This window comes from Megalobrama amblycephala, linkage group LG9 (assembly GCF_018812025.1).
Source record: "Megalobrama amblycephala isolate DHTTF-2021 linkage group LG9, ASM1881202v1, whole genome shotgun sequence".
Taxonomy (NCBI): Eukaryota; Metazoa; Chordata; class Actinopteri; order Cypriniformes; family Xenocyprididae; genus Megalobrama; species Megalobrama amblycephala.
In genome coordinates, this window is record NC_063052.1 from 23,083,390 (window position 1) to 23,108,420 (window position 25,031).

General features: G+C 42.5%; 1 protein-coding gene across 1 annotated transcript in view; it reads left to right on the forward strand.

Moving 5' to 3' along the window:
* The first annotated feature begins 3,868 nt into the window (after nt 1-3,868).
* Nucleotides 3,869-25,031, forward strand: part of LOC125275348 (protein Bouncer-like) — a 44,239-nt gene continuing 23,076 nt past the window's right edge. The window contains exons 1-3 of the mRNA XM_048202195.1: nt 3,869-4,006; nt 5,048-5,197; nt 7,656-7,778. Coding sequence (XP_048058152.1) covers nt 5,143-5,197; nt 7,656-7,778 — 178 coding nt within the window. The 5' untranslated portion in view covers nt 3,869-4,006; nt 5,048-5,142. The remainder of the gene's footprint in view (nt 4,007-5,047; nt 5,198-7,655; nt 7,779-25,031) is intronic.

Below are 25,031 nucleotides of genomic sequence, written 5' to 3' on the forward strand. Positions count from 1 at the left end.
CGCTGTATTTCACCAACGAAAATAGTTTGAATTAATCGGTTGAATCTCAATGATTCGCTCATTAACAGTGATTCGCTGCCACCTACTGGCGGGTTTAATTTCACATTTGAAGTGTCTTAATTTTTTTTTTTAATAATTTCAAATAACAGTAGGTTATTTAACGTTTTATATTTTCAACATTAAAACATTTTTATGCATCTGTAACTGCTCTTGACCGATTAACTTTAATAAATCTTAATCTATTCTATACATTAGCTTACAATTTCTGTACCTGAAAATCTCCTGTTTAAACCTACATGAAAAACTTGAAAAGCACCATTTATTTAATTTATATGTTTGTTCTGTTGTATTTATTTGTGCTATTACTCGTAATTTGATTATTTGTTACTCTTTTATTACTTACTGTTTATTTGTCTAACAATATTTATAATATAAATTAATCTAGTAGCTTTTGGTGTCATAACCCTATTTATTTAGTTTAAATGTAACAAAGACAACGGAAACAATAAATATGCTTATTTTATAGGCCCATTTTCTTGTCTTTTACTTTTATAAATTTTTTTGTTGTGGGGCCAGTAAAAATTTGAACCACTGGCCCGACCGAGCCAGAAGAAAAAATCCTTAGCGTTGAGCTAAGGATTGAGCCCTGCCTAGTTTATCCAGCTTGCATTAATATAAATAAATATCAATACATTTATTTAGTTGACATTATTTAATTAGTAAGATTTGTTGACGAATTTTGTAAATTAAAAACAATTTGTTCTGTTATGTGTTTTGACTGTTATATGTTGTGTAATTACGTCACTAGGTAACAAAGATATTTTAACTATAAAATCTTTTAGAAGGGCCTCATTTATGAATTTTGCCTGGGGCCCCCACTTAGTGTCGGTGCGCCTCTGCAGCTGATATTACAACTTTAGCACATTTGTCAGCTAAACATTCATTCAGTGTTTCCCAATGACCCTGTGCCGCCACCACCATTTCATCATAAACCGAAAATTTAAAACATAGCCCTACAAAGCTTAAATGGTCTCTAAGTTGTATTTTACCAACGAACTAAAATCGAAACCGTGATATGCCAAATACAGTGCCAAATAATGTACATTTTCTGAACAACAATACTACAACAAAAGCTCCTATCATGTCAGTAAAGCTGTTGGGAGAGAGAGAGAGAGAGGAGAAATGTAACAAAGTTTAATGTTGTATGTAAACTGTGTTTGAGAGAGAGGGAGGTGTTCAGAGAGGAGTCTGTTGGATGTTAAGCTGTTATTTGTTTTATGGACTCAATGTTGAAAATTTAAAACATTTCAAACACTGTTGGCAGAAGTGAAAAATAAATAATTTTATGAAGTTACAATTTTGTATGATTCCATGATGTATTTTACTGAACATGAGTATTCACAATGCAAATCCAAATTGTTTTAATTTACTGACAGTTACTTATATCTTGTCTTTTCACTTTATTAAGATCAGATTCTGCCGGTAAAATTACAATAATAAGGTGACTTGACTTGGACTCGACTTGACCTACTACAGGACTTGACTTGACTTGACTTGACTTGACATAGCTTGTGACTTGACTTGACTTGACTTGCCCAAGAAAAAAATACTTGGGACTTACTTGAGACTTGAAGGTTAAGACTTGAGACTTACTTGAGACTTGCACATGTGTGACTTGGTCCCATCTCTGGCCGCTAGGTGGTGCTCTTGTCCTGTTTTGTGTGTCTCTTTGTATGTGTGTAGGGTGGAATTGAGCAACAGGTGCTATGGATTACTGGTGATTAACAAATGGATAAGAAGACGCTCCTTTTTTCAGTGTGGGGCTTGGGCTTTGACTTGTGGCCTCTCCTCCACCAGAGATTCTTTTTGTTTTGTTTTTTATTTATTTTTTTATTTTTGTACTTCTTTTAAGTTTTATTTCTGTTGTAATTGTTGACTTTATACTTTTTTCTTGTTATTTTAATAAACATGTATTTTTGAATTATTTAATAAACATGTATTTTTGAATTATAGTATTTGTGTGTGGTTTCCCAGTTAATTGTTTCACTGCTTTGAGCCATGCGGTTTGTAAAAATTTAGGGGCTCGTCCTCAGCTGGCCAGCGGAAGTATTCCCTTTTGAGAGAATCTTTTCTAGAGTAAATTTTGGGGAGCTACATGGATTTATACTGAGTTGGGAACAATTTTTTTTGTTTTTCTCTGGTGTTGGAGAGGGGATATCAAGTGTGCCAAACAAGTAATTTGCTTGAATTGGTGGTGTTTGATTTGGGGTAAGGCATTGTGTTGCATTTGCTTGACTAAGAAAAATTTAAATAATGCAGTTTAGACTGCTTTGTAGAGCTGAGTCAACCCCCGTGTTATGTTAGAACGATTAACGCTTTTTGTTGTTTTAGTTGGTTTTGTTTGGTGTGTCGAATGCAGGTAGCTTTGCTTTGCAGTTGAGCTGCATGTGGTCACACTGAAGAGGTTAGGGGAGTTTTTTCCTTTTGTTTATTTGACAGGGTAGCTCTTAAATGTTTTGTACTAATTCTTGGTCTTGCGTTTGCAACCTTTGTAGTATTCCACCAATCAAACACCAGTAAGGAAGATTGGGAAGTAGTTGGCTCAATTAATTTTAATTATTAGTTCCTAATTTTTTGATTTGTATGATGGAAGATTTCTTAGCTGCTCCTACGGAAGAGAAACTCGAGTATCTTACCAAAGATCAGTTGTGTAAAGAGAGTGAGCACTTTAATATTGAATTAGATTTACCTAAGAGTGCTAAATTAAACAACTTCGTAAAGGGGTTAAAGATAAATTAGTGGAAAGGATGGTGCTAACCCTGGATACGCAATCAGATGTGGAGGATGGATAAGAAGATGCTCCTTTTTTCAGTGTGGGGCTTGGGCTTGGACTTGTGGCCTCTCCTCCACCAGAGATTCTCTCCGAGCAGATGGTGAGAGGAGCCAAGGAGGAGACAGGAGTCAAGTCAAGTCAACTTTATTTATATAGCGCTTTTTACAATGCAGATTGTGTCAAAGCAGCTTTACATTGATAACTGGTACATAATTTGGCTGCACAGCAGCTTTTATACAATAGTGTCAATGCAGGCAGATCAGAAGCACTGTTGAATAAATGTCAAGAATACTATTGAATATCCAATGTCAAGTGTCCCCAACTAAGCAAGCCAGAGGCGACAGCGGCAAGGAACCCAAACTCCATCAGGTGACATCAGGTGGCAAACAAGTGGCAAATAGGTGTTAAAATGGAGAAAAAAAAAACCTTGGGAGAAACCAGGCTTAGTCGGGGGGCCAGTTCTCCTCTGGCGAACAGTGCTTTGTTACAATCAGGTTGCTATCATAAGTCTGATAGGATCGCAACAATCAAAGTATTTATTTCAGTTCCATCCAGTTGAGGATCATATTCATCACGCCGGTATACGAGGAACTTGGAGCAGGAGGAGTAAGGTGAGACCCAGACTGCAGCCAGGAAGGCTGACACTGGTGGAGCCGATGGAGGGAGGAGCTATGGTGGAGAAAGGGCTGACGACTCCAGGGCGCTGACTGACGGAGCAGGTGGAAGAGGAGACCAGGATCCAACGAGACAAGGCGTTCCGGCTACAGAGCCAATGGTTTTGGCGACAGGCGCAGGCGGGGATCCAGAAGGCCGCGGTGGAGCCGGAGTGACAGAGGACCAAGGTAGAGCTGGAGGGAGTGAGGAAACCAACGAAGCCATAGGGACGAAGGGATGATGCGAAGCCAGAGGAGTACAGTCCCGAGGCTAGGGCAGGTCGACGAATGACCAAAGCAGAGCCAGAGGGAGGAGTGAGCCAAGGAGTAGCTAATGGGCTGACGGGCCGAGGTGGAGTCCTGGTCATGGAGGCTGGGGGCGGAGACCAGGGATCCATTGACCACGATGTAGCTGTATACTTGCGAGGCCACAACACCGGTGGTGGGCTGAGGGTGAGCTGAGGGGCTGACAGGAAGCAGCGGAGATAAAAACACAACGATGAAGAAGATCAGATAACAGGTTAGTTTAATCCACAAGATGAAGTCCAACATGAGGTCCATGAGTGTTACAAGTGATTTATTGCAATCATAATTTAACATTTTTAACATTTTTCATTTTTAATTCTTCAAAATCCAAATCAATGTCTGATGCGTTGGTCATTGACATAGAACCAATGGAACTGAGGGCTTTAATACACAAGGGAGCTAAATGAAATGCAGGTGAAACTAATCAGTTATTATGGAAACAAACTGGCACACACTAGGAAACTAGGTCAACTTACAATGACCTACACAACCAAAACAAAACGCAATAAAACTAAACATATGTGACAACAGGGGGATGGAGCAAGAGATTGAGACAAAGAGAGAGACAGAGACTAGCAGAGGACAGACAGGATTAAAGAACAGACCATCTGTCCATCCCTCTTTTTCTCACACAAAAACACCAAAGGGTCACATAAGCAACATTCATATCCTCTTCCACATGTATGTGTATTATTGATTCAATGTGTGAGTGAGCAGTATCAGTCCTGTATAGGTGGTAAACACACGTTCATGGTGTGTCTGAGATTTGCATTAGTGTGTGTTTGTGTGTGTCTGTGGCATAATCACTAGTAAACGGTTTATCGTGACTGTGTCATGCTTGTGTCACAAGATTGCTGTCATTTGATTTCCCTGCTGCTCTGCATGCCTGTAATTTGGAGCAAACAGGCTGTACATTTTTTTCAGCACCATTGTGCTCTCTCTTTCACACACATACCTATTAAAACTATAATAGTAGTAGCGCCACCTAATTAAAACAATTATGGAAATATACTATTTGCCTGTATTAAAAAGGCAGACATTCTGTGTTTTCCTAGTTTAGGTTCTCCAGTTCAGCACAGTGTTCACCACATTAAATTAAATTAAACCTCCAGGGTGGAGTGCAAGTCTACTCAAAGCACACCACAATCTTATTGTGTTTCAGCTAGACAACAGCAAACCAAAAGCTTTAGGAGTTTTATAGTGGCAGTCCTTTAGATTACTTGCTGACTCCATCATAATTAATGTTATATTCCAGGAATTAGGAAAAGCAAACTGCTGATGTGATTGAGCTGGAAGAATAGGAAAGGTTCACTTCAGTAGCCAAAGCTGATCAGAGAGAGACACACCATCATGATGAAACTAAAAGGATCCTTCCTCATCACCGTCAGCTGTCTGCCTTTAGCTGGTAAGGTGCATGAAAAATGGAGATTTATTATTCATTCAAGAAACTCAAGATACTGAACTTTTCTGTCACCCATACTGAAGATCTAGACCTGCATAGGTAATATCTTGGCAGTCATACCCCTGGTAAAACAGCTTTTTTTGTGATGTAAATAATAATAATAATAAAAAAAGTAAATCATATCAGAACTTTTGCATGTTTAACAAAAAACGAAAAAAACTACAACCTCTGCAATGTACTGAAAGTGGCACATTTTAGCAAAAGAGAAACTTGCAGTCTTTTCAAGTCAAGATGATCCAAGCTGATAGATTTGATAGACGTGTGCACACTCCTTTTGATTTTAATACTCAGTTTTATTTTGTTCTGAAATGTGTCATTTTGCTTTTCAGTGGCATTGCATAAGTTGTAATTTTTACATTAAAAGTGCAAACGTTCTAATATGATTTATATTTATTTTATTTTTTACATCACAAAACAACAACAACAACAACAACAAAAAACAGTTGTTTTAACAGGGGTGTGTAGACTTTTTATATCCACTGCATATAAAGCATCACTTTCAGTTTTTGCCATCAAAATACAAGATTCAGATGTTTTCCTAACTACATCAGTATTTTGCGATCTTCCTGATTTGCCTGAAGAGGAATTACAGGATCACATGTTGAGAAGTGCGTCTGCTGAGAGCTGAATCAAGCACAACTCTATCCCATGACCACTGCTAAAGATTTTAGTTCCTTAATTGTATGTGGCCATTCTAATGTTTAGATTAAATCTACTGTGCTCTAGAAAATATTTTATTTTCTTTTTTCTTAAAAAAGAAGAAAAACAACAACATTCATGTCTCCTTTACTTTGGCTCTAAACTTTGCGTCAGAAGAAACCTTCTTTTTGGGGCTTTTGGGATTTTAGCTAAAATGTGTAGACACAAAAGAAAGGGTGAGAGAAGGTAAATGGGATCAGAAGTCTTTGATTAGACTCATACACCCAACAGCTCTTACATGTCCTGAGTGGGCACACAGCTTTAACACCAGGGGCCGGATTCAAAAACATTTTCTTAAGAAAGAAGTTAAGAAAATTCTTAGGATAAATTCTTAAGAATGTTCCTAAGTGCAATACTTGAAAAAAACTTCTGAAGTTCTGAAATATTTTCTTAAGAACTTAGGGCAAGATCTTAATTTTTTACTTAAGAAGAAAATTAAAGATGTTTATTTGATTAAAATGGGGTAATTGCTGAAGACTCGCTGAATGAAAAACACCTCAAAGCCTGTCACAGCCTGTAGAATAGGCTACCGTAGATAATTAGCACGCAGACTATTTTCGTTGTGGATGTTTGACGGGAGCTAATCACTCTGTCATGTTTTTAATGGACCATTAAAATCGTTATTTAAAAAAACTGTCTCAAGATGCAACATTCTTTCCCATTTATTTGTACACTGTCTTTTTTGCGCTCTCTCTAGAGTGAATGCGTCCTGTATCTGTGTGTGCTGCCTCGCTAGTTCTAGTTTACGGAGCCCCGCACATGACATGCAGAGAAAAAAATAGTAGGCTAAATCATGCTCATGATTTATTTACTAATTCTTTCCCTCAATTTGCTAAATCGTGAACACTGTTTATAAATCGAGGAAATGAATTAGTAAATCATGCTAACGTCTTGTGCCATCCTCTGTACAAGCTTGAGCGCATCATATAGGGGTAGGCCTATGCGCAAATGATCAATAGTGTAATTTCAGACTTTAGAGTGCTCGTCCACATTCAGGGTACAAGTAATATGTATTATATTTAGCTAGCTGGTGTTATGTTGTATGCTTAATATTTGAAATGACCCAATAAATTAATTGAGCATCTATTGGAGGTTATCCTAACTTTAAAGTACACATGAAATCAAAATTGACCTTATTTATTTTGTTAGCTCAAATTGCTAGTTTTGTGGTGAACAATTCATCCGTGCAAGTCAATCCACAAAAAAAAAAAAATTGTTTGGCTTCGTAATATTTAATCAAAATCTGAAAATGCTCCTCCCGTGTGCAATGGTGCCCCTTCTCTAATGACATCAGTTTGATGGCTTGGGCTGAAATCGCTTAAACCACTCCCCTCCAACCGTTAGTCTGCTATGAGCGAGAGATGGAGAGGAGGAGCGCTGAAGTAAAACTCTGCCCTCTATTCAATATTCTGTTTCACTTGGAAATATGTCACAACACTGGAGAAAAGTCGTTTGCAACTTCCGGTTCACGCGGACTTTAAGAAGTTATTTACGATGATTTTTAAGAACATTCTTTTCGGGAATATGAATACTTCTTAAATTTGATCTTAAGAACAATCTTAAGAAAAAAGATAAGAACATTCTTAAGAAAAGTTTTTGAGGATACAAACTTTTTTTTAAGTTTGAAAATAAGAAGAAATTAGCAGTTAAGGAGAATTTTATTCTAAAACACTCAACTAACTACACTCCCCCTCTCTTGCAGTGTTTTCCTTGACATGCTACACGTGTGTGTTTCCAGCAATCTCTCCAGTGGACTGTTTGACATTCCCCCAGGAATGTCCCATGGGTCAGCGATGTCTTGCCAGCACAGCTGTAGGAGTTAAAGGTCAATTGAACCATCTACTGATTAGACAGTCACTGTACTTTGGTTGATTAACAATTAGTACAAAAGAATGAATCAGATTAATATTTATCTGTGTGAATGTGCTACTGAATGTGCTTATGCTGATTGTTTAATGTACACAGTATCTTGTGTTGGTGATGGTGTGGAAAAATAGTAGTGAAGGTTTTCTCAGAGTATGAATTAGAGGACTGTCAGGTGTTTAAGGTTTAAGGTGAGGTCAGCATATGTGAGTGAATAACAGGGAGTTCCCTAATAAGCTGTCTTGACTTGATTTCACACTGAGTAACATTTAGTTTTGCAAATCAGACATTTGACTATCAACATGACTATCAAATGAAACACATCTTTTCAAGATTTAATGGCATGAAGCTCACAAATTTGTCATATATATTTATAAAAAGTGCTCAAAGTGCCATATGTCTGTATTTTAATTCGTAGTGTACAAATTAGTTTTTCTTGTGTACCGGCACTTCACACATGTTGCTGGTACTGTGACTGAAAATCGATTTGGCTAAGGGCAAACTTAAGTTTCATAACTTTATATTTTTATTTAACTTAAATCCTGTTCTATAACTACAGTGCTGCTTTTATACTTTTAACTGAACTTGTGTTTATTTCCTGTTGTACAAACTTATAATTTTAGAATGTCTACTATTCTTCATTTAAATATTATAATTCAATAAATAATATTTTATTTTATAAAAATAATATGCCGTATTTTGTATTGAGAGAGACTCTGTTAGTGATTGATGTGATTAGGGTATTCCTGCAATACTGGAGGCTGCAGTTTCAGGGCCGCATTTCTTGGACCTTTTTTTATGTATTAGCAGTTTATACTATTTTATAGCATTTACTATCCATTTTGTATTTATTTTTATTATTTTTCAGGAATGATTTAGTTGTTTAATTGTATACATTTAATTGATATAATTATTGTCCTAACCAACCCCTAACCTTGAATGTACCCGTTGGTAACCTTCTTGAAATATTTGAACCAAATTTGTTTCAATATTTTAACTATATTCTAGTTTTAAATTTAGTTTTCTTGGAAAGAATATGGGGTTAGAATTGTTGCATTATTCCAAATAAATAGATTAAGATCCTCAAATAAATGTAAAGAATTTCACAAAAATGAATACAATTCACAAGTAAATAAAATGAGATTTGCAAATAAAAAAAATAATATTTACAAATGTGTTTTATCTCACAAACACAACTCTGGCATTCATTTGTGAATCACTTCCTGTGCATTTGTGAATTACTTTGTGCATTTGTGGATGACTGCATGCATTTGTGGATCACTTCTTATGCATTTGGAGATAACAGCATGCATTTGTGGATTTTAAAACACCTCTTGCATCAAGACGTGCAGACAAATCCACAAAAAAATGGACTCCACCTACCGTCTATGGAGCCAGATCAGCCTAAAAAATAATACATTTACAAAATAAAATTCATAAATGCACAGCACAATTCACATTTACAAAATCCGATTAATAAATTCAAAACACAATTCATAAAAGTAAAACATAAATATTTCCCCAAATGCTCACACAAATTACCTTATCTTACCTAAATAAATTTAAAATGTTTACACAAATATGTATGTATCAAGTTCTTGAATTAATTTCCATCACACATTTATGAATGATGTTACATGTATTTATGGATCATTGAATCTGCATTTGCAAATCGTAACATGTGCATGGACTGCTTTGAATTTGTGTGTAGAATTTTTGAGACCTTCCTGGCAGGTTAAGATTCATGAATATCTTTTTTAGTGGATGTTTAGCCAATCTCAGTGAGCTTTTAATCCACCAAGCAAAACACTCCTTACTGAACAGACTCAAGAAGCTCAACGCTGCGCTTGTACTGTGCATTGGTCCATGATCGGGTCCTTTATGTAAAGACATTTTAATGGGCACTCTTTTTTAGTACCTGATTACAATTTCTACAAAATCAGATACGATTATATCATTCACACAAAATACAGCTACCTGGTTATCCTGCTGTCTTATACACCAAAGTTGCACATCCCTGTTTATTCAGATCAATCTGTAATGTTATTAAACAAGTGTTAAATGTCCAGATATTTAATTTAATAACAACAGTTATGTAATGTGTTCTGTTGTTGTTGTTGTTGTTGTTGTTGTTGTTGTTGTTGTTGTTGTTGTTGTTGTTGTTGTTGTTGTTGTTAGTAGTAGTAGTAGTAGTATCAGGTTTGCAGTAACTTTTGATCAGGCATTAAAAACAGCTACCACCACCTAAGCGTATTTTTTTGTTTTTTAAACATTAGAAATTGGGAAACAGTTGAATCATGCACTTATACATGATATATAAGATGAGTCATATTTACAAAAACAATTCATCATCTTTCTGAGTTTTATTTCAGAAGCATCATCCATTATAATACTACATTATCTTGAACGATTCAAGATTCAATGAAAAACACATTTTTTGTCCCCACCTAGTGCCGAAACAATGTAACTGATACAGTTATTTGAAATGTTATTTAATCAAAAGGTGATTTACTCTGTTTCAGGGGTGTCCAAAGTCCGGCCCACAGGCCAAATGCGGCCCGGGGATGAATTTCAAATGGCCCGCAGCTTGTCTATTAAATATTAAAATATATTATATGTGGCCCGTCACGCATAATTTACAAATCGTGCAGTTTCACAATGTCAACACAAGGTGGCAGTACAAGCTAGTTTGTTAGTTAGTTACTTGCTGAGTGTCTAGAATCGATTACACTACCACTAAACATCCACTGAGAAGTTTTTGAGTTTGGCGTAGAGGTCTCTGGTACAAGCTGCAAATCTCTCTGTGATTTAATTTAGTTTAAAGCCAGTTAAAACAGCGCTGACTTAATCAACAACAACACTAACGTTCAAATCAGGAGAAACATTGAGCCGATCCAGTTAGAATACCAACAATTCACCAATTTATTCAGAAGCCACTTTGCAAACCTAAGCTGTGCTACCATGTTTTTTTTTTTTAGAGAAAAGAGGCTTTCTCCTGGAAACCCTTCCAAACATGCCATACTTGTCCCGTCTTTTTCCAGTCATACTGTCATGAACTTTATCATGTAAACATGTCACCTGAGGCCAGTAGAGTCTGAGGTGTAGTTCTTGGGTTGTCTGCCATTTCTCTGAGCATTACACGGTCTGATCTTGGGGTGAATTTGCTGGGATGACCACTCATGGGAAGATTGGTGTCTGTTTTGAATGTCTTCCACTTGTGAATAATCTTCCTCACTATAGAATGATGGACTTCAAATAGTTTAGCAATGGGCGTATAACCCTTCCTCGAATGAAGGCAGCAACAATTGCTTCTCTAAGATCATTGCTGATGTCTTTCTTCCTTGGCATTGTGTTAACACACATATGAAGGCTCCAGACCAGCAAACTTCCAAAACTTCTGATTTAATAGAGGTGATCACACTTGTTGATGATCAATTAATCAAAGGTATTTGATTAGCAGTGCCTGATCGTTACTTATCCTCTTAATTCCTATGTTAACAGTAAGGGTACCCTAAGTTTGTCACCCATGGCTTTTCCATTTTGTCCTTATTTTTGCTAAACAAATGATGACATGGTGTGATATGTCATGTGCTGTTGTTCATTGAGGTTTTATTTTCCAAATTTTAAGACCTGCCAGGGACCAGATGTTCGCTTTCGAAAGGAAACTTCAACTCTGCGTTTACCGCATATGGGGAACGTCACTCGTGAACTGATGTCTGAAAGCCAAGAATCAAACCACTCCAATACCATTGGCCGGCGACAGCCTATGACGTCATCATAGCGAGACCCGGAAGTATATAAGGAGCACCTAGAGAATCAGTCTGTATCTTTTCATCTTTTGGGACTGTTTTGTCTGATCGCGATTGTATTGAATCCGGTAAGGGAATCTATATTATGCCTTACAAACGTTTCAAGAGAGTGTGTTCATCCGTGTCCCAGGTTTTGACACTTGATATACACATTTTTGGGCGTTTTCTGTCTGGGAGAGGAGTGCGCATAGACAGTGCTTGAGGGTGCTGTCTATGTTTTTCTGTTATTTAATGTGAGCGTCTCCCTATCGGGACGCTCCGTTCTCGTTTGGCACTCTTCTCGAGGGAAGAGGTGTCCGCATCTGCGCCTGGTGATTCTGGCCCCATTTGTGCTGAGGAATGGCGGCTGCAATCATGGGGCATGCAGGCGAGCCCATTGGGAAGTTTGAGAGAGTTATATTCTCTCTCAGCCCCCCGGGGCTGACGAGGATGAGTTATTGGATGATGATGACATCCATGTTTGATGTCATCGCATCCGGCAGCGAGCGTTCTTCTGGCTTCTGTATATGTGGAGCTGCTGGTGTTTGTGGGACGCACTTCTGGCTGCAGCTGCCATGAGGGCGTGTTAAGAAAGGGGCCGCACACGGATGGCTTGACGAATGGTTCCTTACTGTCCATAGCTCTGCAGTAGGCTTTCCATTCCTTCCTGATCTCCATGTTTGAGATCGGGAGGGCATGGAAAAACCCCTAGCTGTTCAGATTTGTATCTGAGCCCAGACAGACGGGAGGGGGAAGAAGCGAGATTGAGATGGGTGATCGATTGTAAACACAGCGCCGTTTGTAATCGATCTCCCAGCTGCAAGGGCGATTTACATCTACCCTCTCCTCTTCTTCTTCCACCTCCTATATATATATATATATATATATATATATATATATATATATATATATATATATATATATATATATTTGGGGGTGTAACGATTTATCGTAGTACGATATTTCGCGATGCAAACATGTTACGATATGCATCGTAGAGTGATGGCGATACTTTTACGATATGACGGCAGTTTAATCTTATTGGTTGAGCTGCCGACGTGACCTACGCTGCAAGGTGGCAGTGAGAGAAGCCGGTTGTCACCGCATATAAATGGTGTGTCTCAATCAGCTCTCTAGTTCAGTAAGTGTTTCGGGCACACATTGAATCTTGCAAGCAGGTTTAAACGTTTCTCATGTCAGTCTCTTGCATGGTCGCGTGAGAAAAGTCGTGGCTTTCTTTCACCGCAGTGCACAGCAACAGCTGTGCTCACAGAAAAGAAAAAGACGCTTGCGATGCTTTGCTTTAAGAAGTTCTGTGGGGCCGTTCACATATTGCGTCTTTTCCGCGTGCAAGTCAGTTATTTTTTTCAAATGTAGCCGCGCTGCAGGCGCGCTCATAATGGGATCAACGCGGTCGCGACGCGCATGCAATTCTCAACTTTTCAGAATGCCGCAAGCGCACCGCAGGTCGTGTGACAAGAATCAACCGATCAGCTATGGCCTTTCCGTAACAAAACATCAAAAGCTCAGCCGAACAGCTGATCATTTTTATATCTTATCTCCATCAATATATCTCGTAGTAAAACTAATGCAAGGGCTAGAAATCATTTATCCTTTGCAGAAACATCCTGATCCTCTTGGAGAGCTCAGTTCATGGTTGCATAGCAACGACCGACGCCACGGGAGCGCAAGCGCTTTGGAAAGAAGGAGAAGCGGTGCGGCCGCGCCTTCCACGCGTTTTTAGACGCGATATGTGAACGGCCGCGGCCCCTATTCATAATTCTAAGTTCATGTTAAATTTAACATTTTTTTTCAGTGACAGACAGCCCTATTCAACTGTTAATTTGAATACAGAAGGTTTTTATTAAAATTTTATTTTTATTTATTTTATTGAAATTTTATTTATTTATTTTATTGAAATGTGATCTTGTATGTACAACAAGGAAAATTATTGAAATTTGTTCATGTTTTTTGAATAAATCTTGTTTGAATTTCAGTTTCATTTTGTTCAAAATATCGTGATACGTATCGTATCATGAACTCCGTATCGAGATACGTACCGTATCGTGACCTGAGCGTATCGTTACACCCCTATATATATATATATATATATATATATATATATAAACATATATCATGATCAGATGCTTCTTTTGGTCAGACTGATGGCTGGGCCCATAGTGATTATTTTCTGTCGGCCCGCTTTTCCGGTTTGATAATGAGAGGATCTTTTAGGCTTAAAAGAACCCTAGATTCCATCCTTTCATAGAGAAAAAGGAAAATGAGCAATCTTCAGTTTTCGAGCCGCAGGAAGGTAAGCTGGGTTTATATTATATGTTTTAAAATATGACAACCTTGTTTTTCCTGTATAGTTTTTTCTGAGCATGTAGATAGCCAGGAGGCTGGTCCGTCGCGAGCTGAGGCTCAGAGACAGGGCCAGAGGTCCAGTATGGTCGCTCGGGCACCTCCTCCTTTTCGGAGCAAGGCACAGAGATGGCTGGACTCAAGGAGGAAGAAGCAGGTTTTAAGGGAGGTGATCGATCACATACTCTAGTAGTGTCGGTAATCGATTCCCTCTCGTTGCGAGGGCGACTTTACATCTGCCCTCGCCCCTTCTTCCTCCGCCTCCTGGGTTTTGGATTTATCTAACATGCTCAGGCGCTTCTTTAACAGTCAGGCTGACGGCTGGGTCTTTGATAATATTTTTCTACAGGCCCGCCTTTTGGCTTGATAGTGAAAGAGGCTCTTTTAGGCTTTAAAGAACCCTAGATTCCATCCTTCCTTGTTAAAGAAAAGAGAAAGAGGGGTCTTTGGTCTTCAAGCCGCAGGAAAGTGTGCTGGGTCTATATTTATATTTCTAAATATGTTGCCCTTGTGTTCCTTTATAGTTTTTCCTGAGTATGTAATCGGAAAAAGTAAGAGGAGTTTTTGGGCAAACTGAAGTTTGATAGGTTGGCTAGAACAATATATTGTGCAGGCCACAAAATGGCCGCCTCTTAGCCACCTGTTGTTTAGAGTAGCTTCTCATCTGCTGTTTGCTAGAGTAGTTTGAGTTAACACTCGTCACTTCAGTTAGTATCTATGTTTAGGTCGGCCTTAATTGGCCGCCTAACATTGTTTGCTTGTTGAGCTTCGCTTTATTTCCTCTTATCTATGGAGATTCAGAGGTGAAGCCCAGGCGTTACTATGTGTGTGGCCCCGTAGGCCCACAGCTTAGCGGCCCAGGCTAGGACTAGGTTTAGGTGTTTATTGTTATAAACCACCCATTGTATTACTATCCCTTGTTAGGTTGTATAGTTCCTAGTTCTGGCCTTCTCCTGAGGGATTTGTTAGGCCGTATGCACATTTACCCTTGTTTATATAGGTGCAATGGCTGAGGTTAACAGTTAAGGTAGCAGGCTGTTATTAGCCTCCCTGGTGCTGTTTTCTCAAGTGGTAGGCCCTTATCTTTGCGTAGATAAGTATATGCAGTGCATGCTAGGCCCCACTATCTAGAACTTTATTCATGCTATGAATTTGTCTTTCCCCTGAGTCCCTTGAATTTACATTCAAGTTTGAGTTAAAGTGTTAGCTTTTTAGCTTCCGTCCTCTAGGGTTCAGTACAGATCTATAATTTTTTTTGGTGAGAGCATTTATCCTCTTTGGATGGCATGTATTTACAAAGCATTCATTTGCTTTGGGTTCTAAGCTTTTGCCCTACATGTATGTGAGCTTTACTAACTAGTGCTGCCACAGGTTAGCGCCTGTTCTCATAATAGTAGGCTATTTAGGCCTCTATTTAAGGATGTGGTAACTTTTGTACTCCCCGGATTGGGTTTGTGTTTCACTGAGTGCATCACCTGTTGGATTGCACACTCAGGTTGAGTGTAGAGAGTCTTACTTTTAGTTTGGTCTCTGTTAGCTCCCGCTATGTGATCATTACAACAGCAGCTATATTGCATATAACTGTAGAAGTTGTTGGCTCTATTGTCTTTAGCCTCCTTCTAGTTTACAGCTTTCAGGCGCTGTTGGGATATGGTCATGAGTTTTGCTTACATACATTAACACTGCCACAGGCTTATGCTCATGTCTGTTGAGGTTGTAGGCCTTGTAGGCCTCCCTTAGACCATGTGAGCATTTCATCGTACTTTGCCTGTTGGAATGTGTAGACTTAGCTCAGGTTGTGTTAAGCTACTTGCCTACAACTGTTTGTTGGGTGCAGAGCTGGTTCCCCTTTGAGCTTGGTCCCCTTTTATACCACTAGCTGCCGCCCCGTGTGATTGGAGTTGTAGGCCCTATTTAGGCCTCCTTTCAGGTTACATGTTGGCACAGTTTTGTGTTGGTATTTATGTGACTCATCACCATGGGTGGGTCATGATTGCCACTAGCTGATGTGTTTACAAGTTGTAGGCCTTGTAGGCCTGCTGGGTAGCATTTTGGAGTTCGGTTGTGTACTCCTCTCACTTTGAGAGTAAAAGGTGCTTTTACTGAGTACATTTCTGAGTGGCTTGCCTCTCAGGGTGATTTTTCGTGTTAAACCGCACTGTTGTTCGGTTTTTCTGCATTTGCTTCCTTGAGCATGGTTTTTCTTTTAGCTCTAGTTGAGCTAAGTAGCTACCTTGTAAGTAACTTGGTTCTATTTTGCTCCTAGAACTTTAGTGGCCACTAGCTAGCGCCATGTGTTGACAGGTAGGCCCTCTGTGTCAGGGTTCTGTCACTTCTGTCTAGTTTATTTCTTGGTTTTGTGACAGAGCTCTGAAATTCCTGTTTTTGTCCTGTCTTTGTGTGAGCATACGGTCTCGAGTGTTCTCGAGCCGTGCGCTCTCTTGTCTGCGTGCCTTGTTTCATGTTGGGAGCGTGGCGTTCAGATCCCGGCACTCATGTCTAGTTTGGTTTCGGTTTCTTGTCAGGATTCGGACACTCGCGCTCCCAGTCCTGTCTTTTATTGTGAGCGCACGGTCGAGTGTTCTTTCACTTGTCGTGTGTTCCTGTCTCATGTTTTGTTTAGCGCCTGGTCGGGTCTTATTGGCCAGGCACTCTTGTATTGTCATGTTTTGTGTAGCACGCGGTTGTTTCCACCTGCCGCGTGCTTTCATGTTGTGTTTTTGTCTTGTGTTGTGTAGCACGCAGTCTGTGTTTCATGGGCTGCGTGCTCTCATGTTGTCTTGTTTTTGTGTGAACACGTGGCTTATGAGTTTTCATAGTCACATGTTCATGTCTCGTCTTGTGTAAGCACATGGCTTGTCATGTGTTTCTTTGTGCCATGTGCTCTCATGTCTATTGTCTTGACCTCACCCATCTTGTTACCTCATTATTGGTTGATTTGCCCCGCATAGATGCAGGCTCCGCACACTTTAACTACCCAGGAATCCTTGCAAAATGCCAATCAGACAATGAATGGGAGGAGATTTCGCTCAAGAGCAATTGATGACATGGCTGAGAAGAAAATATTTAAGTGTAGGTATCATTACGGTTTTTATGACCTAGGTGTACATTTTACCAGTTGTTACCTACAGTTTATACAAACATTATGATCATCGACCAGTGGTTGATATCTCAAACATAATAATAGCACATTGAATAATACGATCGCATTATGATTCATTAAATAAATAGAACCGAATGTCAGGGCTTTACTGAGTCATATGTAAACCTAGTATTTATATCTAGTATTGTTTATTATGTGTTAAAATTGTAATCTTAGTTCAAATGGAACATTATGTATTATTACAACTGTATACATTATTTAAATAAGCATGTATATATTGTCTAATGCCCAAGTGGCATAAGCAAAAGCAGGCTGTGTAGTTGACATGGAGATAATATTTTGCAAAAGAAAAGAAACCTGTTCTCGATGCTAAATATTATAATATTTGTATAAGATATTTGTGATATTTATCTAATAAAGGGACTGATGAGATGACCTTTCAGTTTATTCGGCTCCATCTCGCAAACACAATGGTAAAAACAACAACAACAATAGGCAGCATATTCCCCAAACCTGCAGCTCCTGTCAAAAATCAACCAGACCGTTATTTACGGCGTGAAGATCGAGTCTGTCCCAAAAATACCTCTCAATGCGCCCTCGTGGACTCGCGCCAAGGGCCCTATAGGTCTGCACTACATGACTTCACCAAAGTGTGGACTCTGAGGAAGTCCACAAGTCCGGAGTGTGCCATTTGGGACAGGGCCTTATTCTTCTTGTGTTTGCAGTCCTGTGCTGGTTCGTTGTCATATGTTTCCCTTTTGTGCAGCTAAACCAAGTCAAGTCGAGTCTAGTCAAGTTTGTCAAGCCTGTTTTTCCCCCACGGGGTAGTTTTTGTTGTGTCTTGTTTTATTTTTTATTATTAATAAAAGCCCTCTCTCTCTCCTGCATTTGAGTCCTTGTCCTCATCCATCACCCCTACCCTGACACTCTGGGCCTCCTTTGAGAACATGCTGGTGTATGTTATAGTGTACTCCTCTCGCTGAGAGAGTTAGAGGTGGTTTACCGAGTATACTGCTGGTTGGCCAGGGCCCCAGGTGACTTATTAACCTCCTTGTAGTTCGGTTATTTGAAACACTGCCACGGGCTGATGCCACATGTCTGACTGAGGTTATAGGCCTGGTTTTGGGCCTTTCTTTGTGCATGATGGCATATGTTGTACTCCTCTTGCTTTAAAGAGTAAAAGGTTCTTTTACTGTGTGCACTGCTCGTTGGTTTGTGTTGGATGGACTGTTATGTGGGCACTCACAGTCTTATCTGCTGTTAATGAAGTCATGTGGTCTGTTCTTGCTCCCAGCAAGTTAAGATGTTCAGGTGTGCGGCCTTGTCAGGCTGCTTTTGGACTTCCCACTATGTGACTAAGTATACTAGTGTGATATGTAGTTCTCTATGCAGAACTTTTTGTCATGGTGTAGGCCCCTTTCCGGCCTCCATGATTAGGTGCCTACAGTATGGTCTATCTGTTAGGATGAGCTTGTACTCCACTTTTAGGGTTGTTTTTGTAATTGTGCTTAGCTCCCTAAGCTGATCATTGGTTGAAGACTTCTATGAAGCCTCCCGTTGAGATCAGCCCCCAGGTTGATTTGTGCTCCCCTGTATCAGGGTTCCTTAGCGCACAGCCTCCTCAGTTCAAATAATCAGGCACTGAGTAGATCCTAGGATTGAGCAGAGTATACTCCCCTCAATAAGAGGGTTCATAGCATTCAGCTGAGTTCTGCTCTCCAGGATGCCCGCCTCTACGTGTGGGTTTGAGTTGCTTACTGCCATTTTGCAGTCGCTCTTACTTAATGTCTTCTATGAACAATGCATTTGTGGAGATTCTGTTTACAGACAGGGTTGGCCTTTTAGTGACCGGCTGGGGTTCCCTTCGGTTCCCCACATTCCCTTTAAGGGACCTCCTTTCCTCTGAATGTTTGGTCCCAGAAGCTTTGAGCAGCCTTGGTCATCCTCGATCATGGCGACGTGGGTATATCGTTCCCCATATGCAGAGTTGAAGTTCCCGAAAGGGAACGTCTCAGGTTACGTATGTAACCATGGTTCCCTGAGAACAGGGAACGAGACTCTGCCATGCCATGCCTCGGGCTGCCTGCTGAACAGTCAATCAAGACGATAAGGTATATACTTCTGGGTCGTGCTATGATGACGTCATAGGCTGTCGCCGGCCAATGGTATTGGAATGGTTTGATTCTTGGCTTTCAGACATCGGTACAAAAAAAAACATGGAATTCAATAGGGTGTCCTAACATTTTCACATGACTGTATATCAGGCTTGTCACGGTGCACACAAGAACAAGATGTTAGGATCCAGTTGCAGCATTTATTATAGGGTAATCCAAGGTCAAAATCCAGAGAACAGGCAAGGGTCAAAATCCAGAGAACAGGCAAGGGTCAAAATCCAGAGAACAGTCCACAAAAAACAGAAAGCCAGAGGTAACAAAAAGTGCACGCAACACATACAACAAACCACAACTGAGGACAGAAACAACTGAGACTAAATAGACAGACACTAATGAACAAACACAAAACAGCTGAGTGCAATGAATGAGGTTAATGAGTCCAGGAGTGAATTATGGGAATTGCAGTTCAGACAAGTGACAAAAGTCCATGTTGGAGTGCCCTCTGGTGGCTAAACGGGGCACTCCAACTCAAGATCATGACAGTACCCCCTCCTTACGGAGCGGCTACCAGACGCTCCATGAAAAAAAACAAAAAAACAAAACAAAAACACAACTCTGGATGCCAGGGCGGCACTGGAGGAACTGACCAGGCGGGTTCCCTGGGGTCTGGAGTCCTGGCTGGTTGCCAGGGCGGCGCTGGAGGAACTGACCAGGCGGGTTCCAGCGGTTCAGACGGCCGGGGCAGTGGCAGCAGGGCAGAAAGCCTGGACGACGGTGGCAGGACAGAAGACTTGGTTGACAGCGGCAGGGCTGGCGGCCTGGGCGGCGGCGGCGGCAGGGCTGGCGGCAGGGCTGGCCAAGGTTGCTCCGTGGCCGTATCAGGGAGAGCGGGCAGCTTGGTGACGGCCTCCGTGGCCGTATCAGGGAGAGCGGGCTGCTCTGGGACGACAGCAGGCTGCTCGGGCTGCTCTGGGACGACAGCGGCCTTGGGCTGGCAGACTGCTCCAAAGTCCATAGAGCTTGAGTTCATCCTCCACACGCGCAGAACAGCCAAAACATAAAAGGTGAACACAGCCCTCTGGGCCAAGACAGGACTAACCAGGACAGCAGGCTGCTCTGGAGCGGACTCACTGGCTGGAGCGGACTCACTGGCTGGAGCGGACTCACTGGCTGGAGCTGGCTCTGGAGCGGACTCACTGGCTGGAGCGGACTCACTGGCTGGAGCGGGCTCTGGAGCGGACTCACTGGCTGGAGCGGACTCACTGGCTGGAGCGGACTCACTGACTGGAGCGGACTCACTGACTGGAGCGGACTCTGGAGTGGACTCACTGGCTGGAGCGGGCTCAATGGCTGAAGTGGACTCACTGGCTGGAGCGGACTCACTGACTGGAGCGGACTCACTGACTGGAGCGGACTCACTGACTGGAGCGGACTCACTGACTGGAGCGAACTCACTGACTGGAGCGGACTCACTTGCTGGAGCGGACTCACTGGCTGGAGCGGGCTCTGGGAAGGCCTCCAAGCCTTGAGGGATGACTGAAGCCTTCCTCCTCCTCTTCCTCCTCTTACGTGAGTGAGACGGTGACTCTGTGCCCACCTCCTCTGTGGATTCGGGAGCGGATTTACAGGCTGGAGCGGCCTCTGGAGCGGACTCCCGGGCTGGAGCGCATTCTGGCTGAGCAGGTATTACCCACTGGACTCTATGGGAGAGATAATTGACAAAGCCCCAAAAGTCAAAATCCTGCAGCCCCTCCATCTCCCATTGAGGCAGAGGATCATCGAGACCATCATTAAAAATCTCCTTGAGCGCATCATCATTATATTTCAGCCCGACCGCCACCGTCCAAAACCTCAGGGAGAAGTCCCAAACCTCCTCTCCCTCCTGGCGTAGAGCCATCAGCGCCCCATGCAAAGCCGCACGCTCCCTGCCCATGGCTGGCGGAAGAACCTTTATGCTGCTGGATCCTTGTAAATGGTGGTTTGTTCTGTCACGGTGCACACAAGAACAAGATGTTAGGATCCAGTTGCAGCATTTATTATAGGGTAATCCAAGGTCAAAATCCATATAACAGTCCACAAAAAACAGAAAGCCAGAGGTAACAAAAAGTGCACGCAACAAATACAACAAACCACAACTGAGGACAGAAACAACTGAGACTAAATAGACAGACACTAATGAACAAACACAAAACAGCTGAGTGCAATGAACGAGGTTAATGAGTCCAGGAGTGAATTATGGGAATTGCAGTTCAGACAAGTGACAAAAGTCCATGTTGGAGTGCCCTCTGGTGGCTAAACGGGGCACTCCAACTCATGATCATGACAAGGCTTTAATATGAATCAATTGTTTTTTCATTGTAAAAGTAACAGCCTCCAAAATAAATGCAAAAACATTACAGCATTGCAAGATTTCTATTTGCATTATCCACTCACAAAACACCAACTACACACTGCAGTGATGCTGAGGCTCATGCTATTACATCACTGATGGTAATTTGGGCTCATATTTGGTATTATACATGTATGTACATGTATATTATGTCCTATTTTTGTCACCATGATTGTGCTTTAAAATAAGGTGACCAGATTTTTTAAATGAAAACCGAATTGAAAAATGGGGACAAAACATTTTGTATGTTTTTGTCTTTTTATTGTTGTGGGTTTCTAATTCAATTAGAAATTAGAAATTAAAAAAAAAAAAAGTTTACAGAACAGAAAAAGGAACTACACCAGCTGATTTCATAGCATCTTAAACGTACACTCAATAATATTTAAGTCTAAATTTAAGTTTTATGTATTTGAATTAAATACAAATTTTCCATCCATATTGATTAAATAGTTTTAACATAAACGAATAAACTTAACGTGATTAATATTTGTCAGTCATACATAAATGAGATAGATAAGTTTTATATAATAGTACACACCAAAATGCCCATGATAAATTAACACTGCCTAGTGTTCATGTGTGCATACTATAGAGTTAAAAGTACCATCACTAATACTCAATCATCACTTAATTATCTCATTAACTCCAACACTGCTTCAATTGTACTTTAACTCTGTAGTATGCACACACATGAACACTAGGCAGTGTTTACAATTAAAGGTTTGAAAATGCACAAAACAAAATGCTCAGTCCCATGTTGTGATCAGTTCACTTCACTAGTTGACTTTTGCCCTACAAAGCAAGTAGTAATTGTAAAACCCAGTCTGTATATTTCTCAGATGAATGTATTTTTTTCAGGATTGCTCTGTCTTTGGCTCATGTTAGGGGAGGTTGGAATTTGTCCTCACAGTAAGCATAGCTTTGATTGTAGAAACAGTGAATTTGTTTCCCGATGCTGTCCATGTATCGTTCATCAGAGAGAACACTTGGTGCATTGGTCCCACTTTATATTAAGTGGCCTTAACTACTATGTACTTACATTTAAATTAATAATTTGATACAATGCACTTATTGTGTACATACAAGTTCCCTTTCAGTCAGTCGCGTTCGACGTACGTCAGTAGTGACTGACGAATTGGGATATCGCTAGAGAGCCCTATCAGCTTCGAGTGAACTAAAACAAGCCAATGGAATTGCCGTGCGATATTTGCATAATGCGCACCGCCCCCGACAGGAGTATATAAATAGGAAGCAGATGCAATCGCACTCTGTCTTTCGCTTCGGAGCCAACCGGTTGGTCTCTTCAGCTTTCAAGACTATTAAGTCAAAAGAGTGTTCTTCAGCCTTTGAAGTGGTGCAGCACTTTCTGTTGGCGTTACAGCACAGCAGCGAGGTCGCGAGTTTCTCCGGTAGCCTGAGCATTGAGCTCTAAACTGCTGTTTTCACAGCAACCCTTTGCCCCATTGAGCGCGCTGTAGAAAGAGCGGTTGCGATTTGGGCCGGTTCCTGCGTTGTGTTCGGGGAGTGGTGTACCCGAACACATCGTGACACTCCCTGCGTGCTTCAGCACGAGAGAGCTGTAATTCCCCTTCTGAAAGAGCTTCACAGACGAACCCTGCGTCTTTACAAAGATGTCATTTCGTCTGTGCGTTACTGGGTGCGGTCGTTCCCTGGTCCCTGCTGATGGGCACAATCGCTGCATCACGTGTTTGGGCGTTCAGCATGCTGAAGCAGCTTTTGTGGATAGCTCATGTTCCCATTGCGGGAATATGACTATCGCAGTGCTGAGGTCTAGACTCTCGTTCCTGAAGTCTCAGGTAGCGGGGGTCCCCTCCCCTATGCCCCGCTCGGCTGTTTTTTCCGGCTCCGGCCAGAATGACGGTTCGACGGCGTATAGGCAGGGTGACCTGAGGATCACCGTCAGGGCTTCCCCGCCGAGCTCCGCTCCTCGGGCCCCTGCCGCCTCAGCAGCACTGCAACCTGTCGTGCCGCCATCGGTTTCCGCTGGGCCCTCTACGGACTGTCCAGCCGTTACCTTTGGTGCGCCTGCTGCGGATCAGATGTCGATCTCAGCATCGGAAGGTGAGCCCGAATCCTCGGGAGATGAAGACTCGGCTCCGCTGCCGCCCTCCGGGACGGTAGCGCCACCCGAGGCCGATCCCGAGTTGATGGCTGTGCTTTCCCGGGCGGCCGAGAGTGTCGGGCTCGTGTGGAACCCTCCACCCTGTCCCGGGCCCTCTCGGCTCGATGATTGGTACCTCGGGTCCGGTCGCGCTGGTCAACCCCAGCGCCCCGCCCCAATGCCATTCTTCCCGGAGGTGCACGACGAGGTGACCAGATTCTGGCGAACGCCGTATAGCGCTCGTGCTAGAACTGGTCCCTCATCCGCCTTCACCTCCCTGGGTGGCGGAGAGGCTAGGGGATACGATCGGATTCCCCCAGTTGAGCGGTCCGTTGCGATGCAGCTGTGTCCAACGGCCACCGGCTGGCGCGGTGAACCGCGTGTCCCGTCCCGGGCCTGTAAATTCTCCTCAGGACTGACGGAGAAAGCTTACAGAGCCTGTGGACAAGCTGCCTCCGCCCTGCATGCCATGGCCCTTTTGCAGGTGTACCAAGCAAAAGCGCTATCGGAAATGCCCCAGGGAGGGCTTGACCAACAGCTGCTGGGGGAGCTGAGCGACGAAGGTGACAGCACGTTCTGTTGGTCATGCGATGTCTACGCTCGTAGTCCAGCAGCACCACCTCTGGCTGACCCCGGCGGACATGAGGGAAAACGATAAACATCGGTTCCTGGACTCCCCCGTGTCCCCGGTCGGCCTTTTTGGCGATGCGGTGGAGAGCTTCGCCCAACAGTTCTCCTGCCGCACAGAAGCAGGCTGAGGCCATTAAACATGTCATGCCCCGGCGGTCCGCTGCTGCCTCCACCCTGCTGCCGGCGGCTCAGCCTCAGCCCGCTCGTCGCCGAGGGCGCCCGCCTGTGCCGTCCTCCGCCTCTGCTAAGCCGGCGAAGCAGCAGCCTACACCCGCCAAACAGCAGAGTGCCGGTCGCGGTCGTGGCGCCCAGCCCGTCTCAGCCAAGCCAGGTAGTAAGCGATCGAGGAAGTCACGATCCTGAGACGGGCAACCTGGAGGGGAAGGATCCAGCTCTTCGGGAGAGAGTTCCATCATCTCTTCCACCCCCGGAGGAGGGCCGGGGGGAATTTGTGAATGTTGTCTGTCCACCGCCTCTGGCTCTCCGAAGACCAGCGGTACCCACTTTTTCACAAAAAGAGCAGTTTCCCCAACCTCCAGGTCACAAGAGGGCGCGCCTGTCAGTGTGCGATGCCCCACAAAAGCCTTGCCACTCGCAGCCCCCTCTTACTTTGCCAGCAGGTGGCAGTGTGATGGTGCAGGCCGTGCCCCGTGCGCCGTCTCCCATACGCACTGCTGCCTCCCAGAGTCCGACCACACTCCGGGC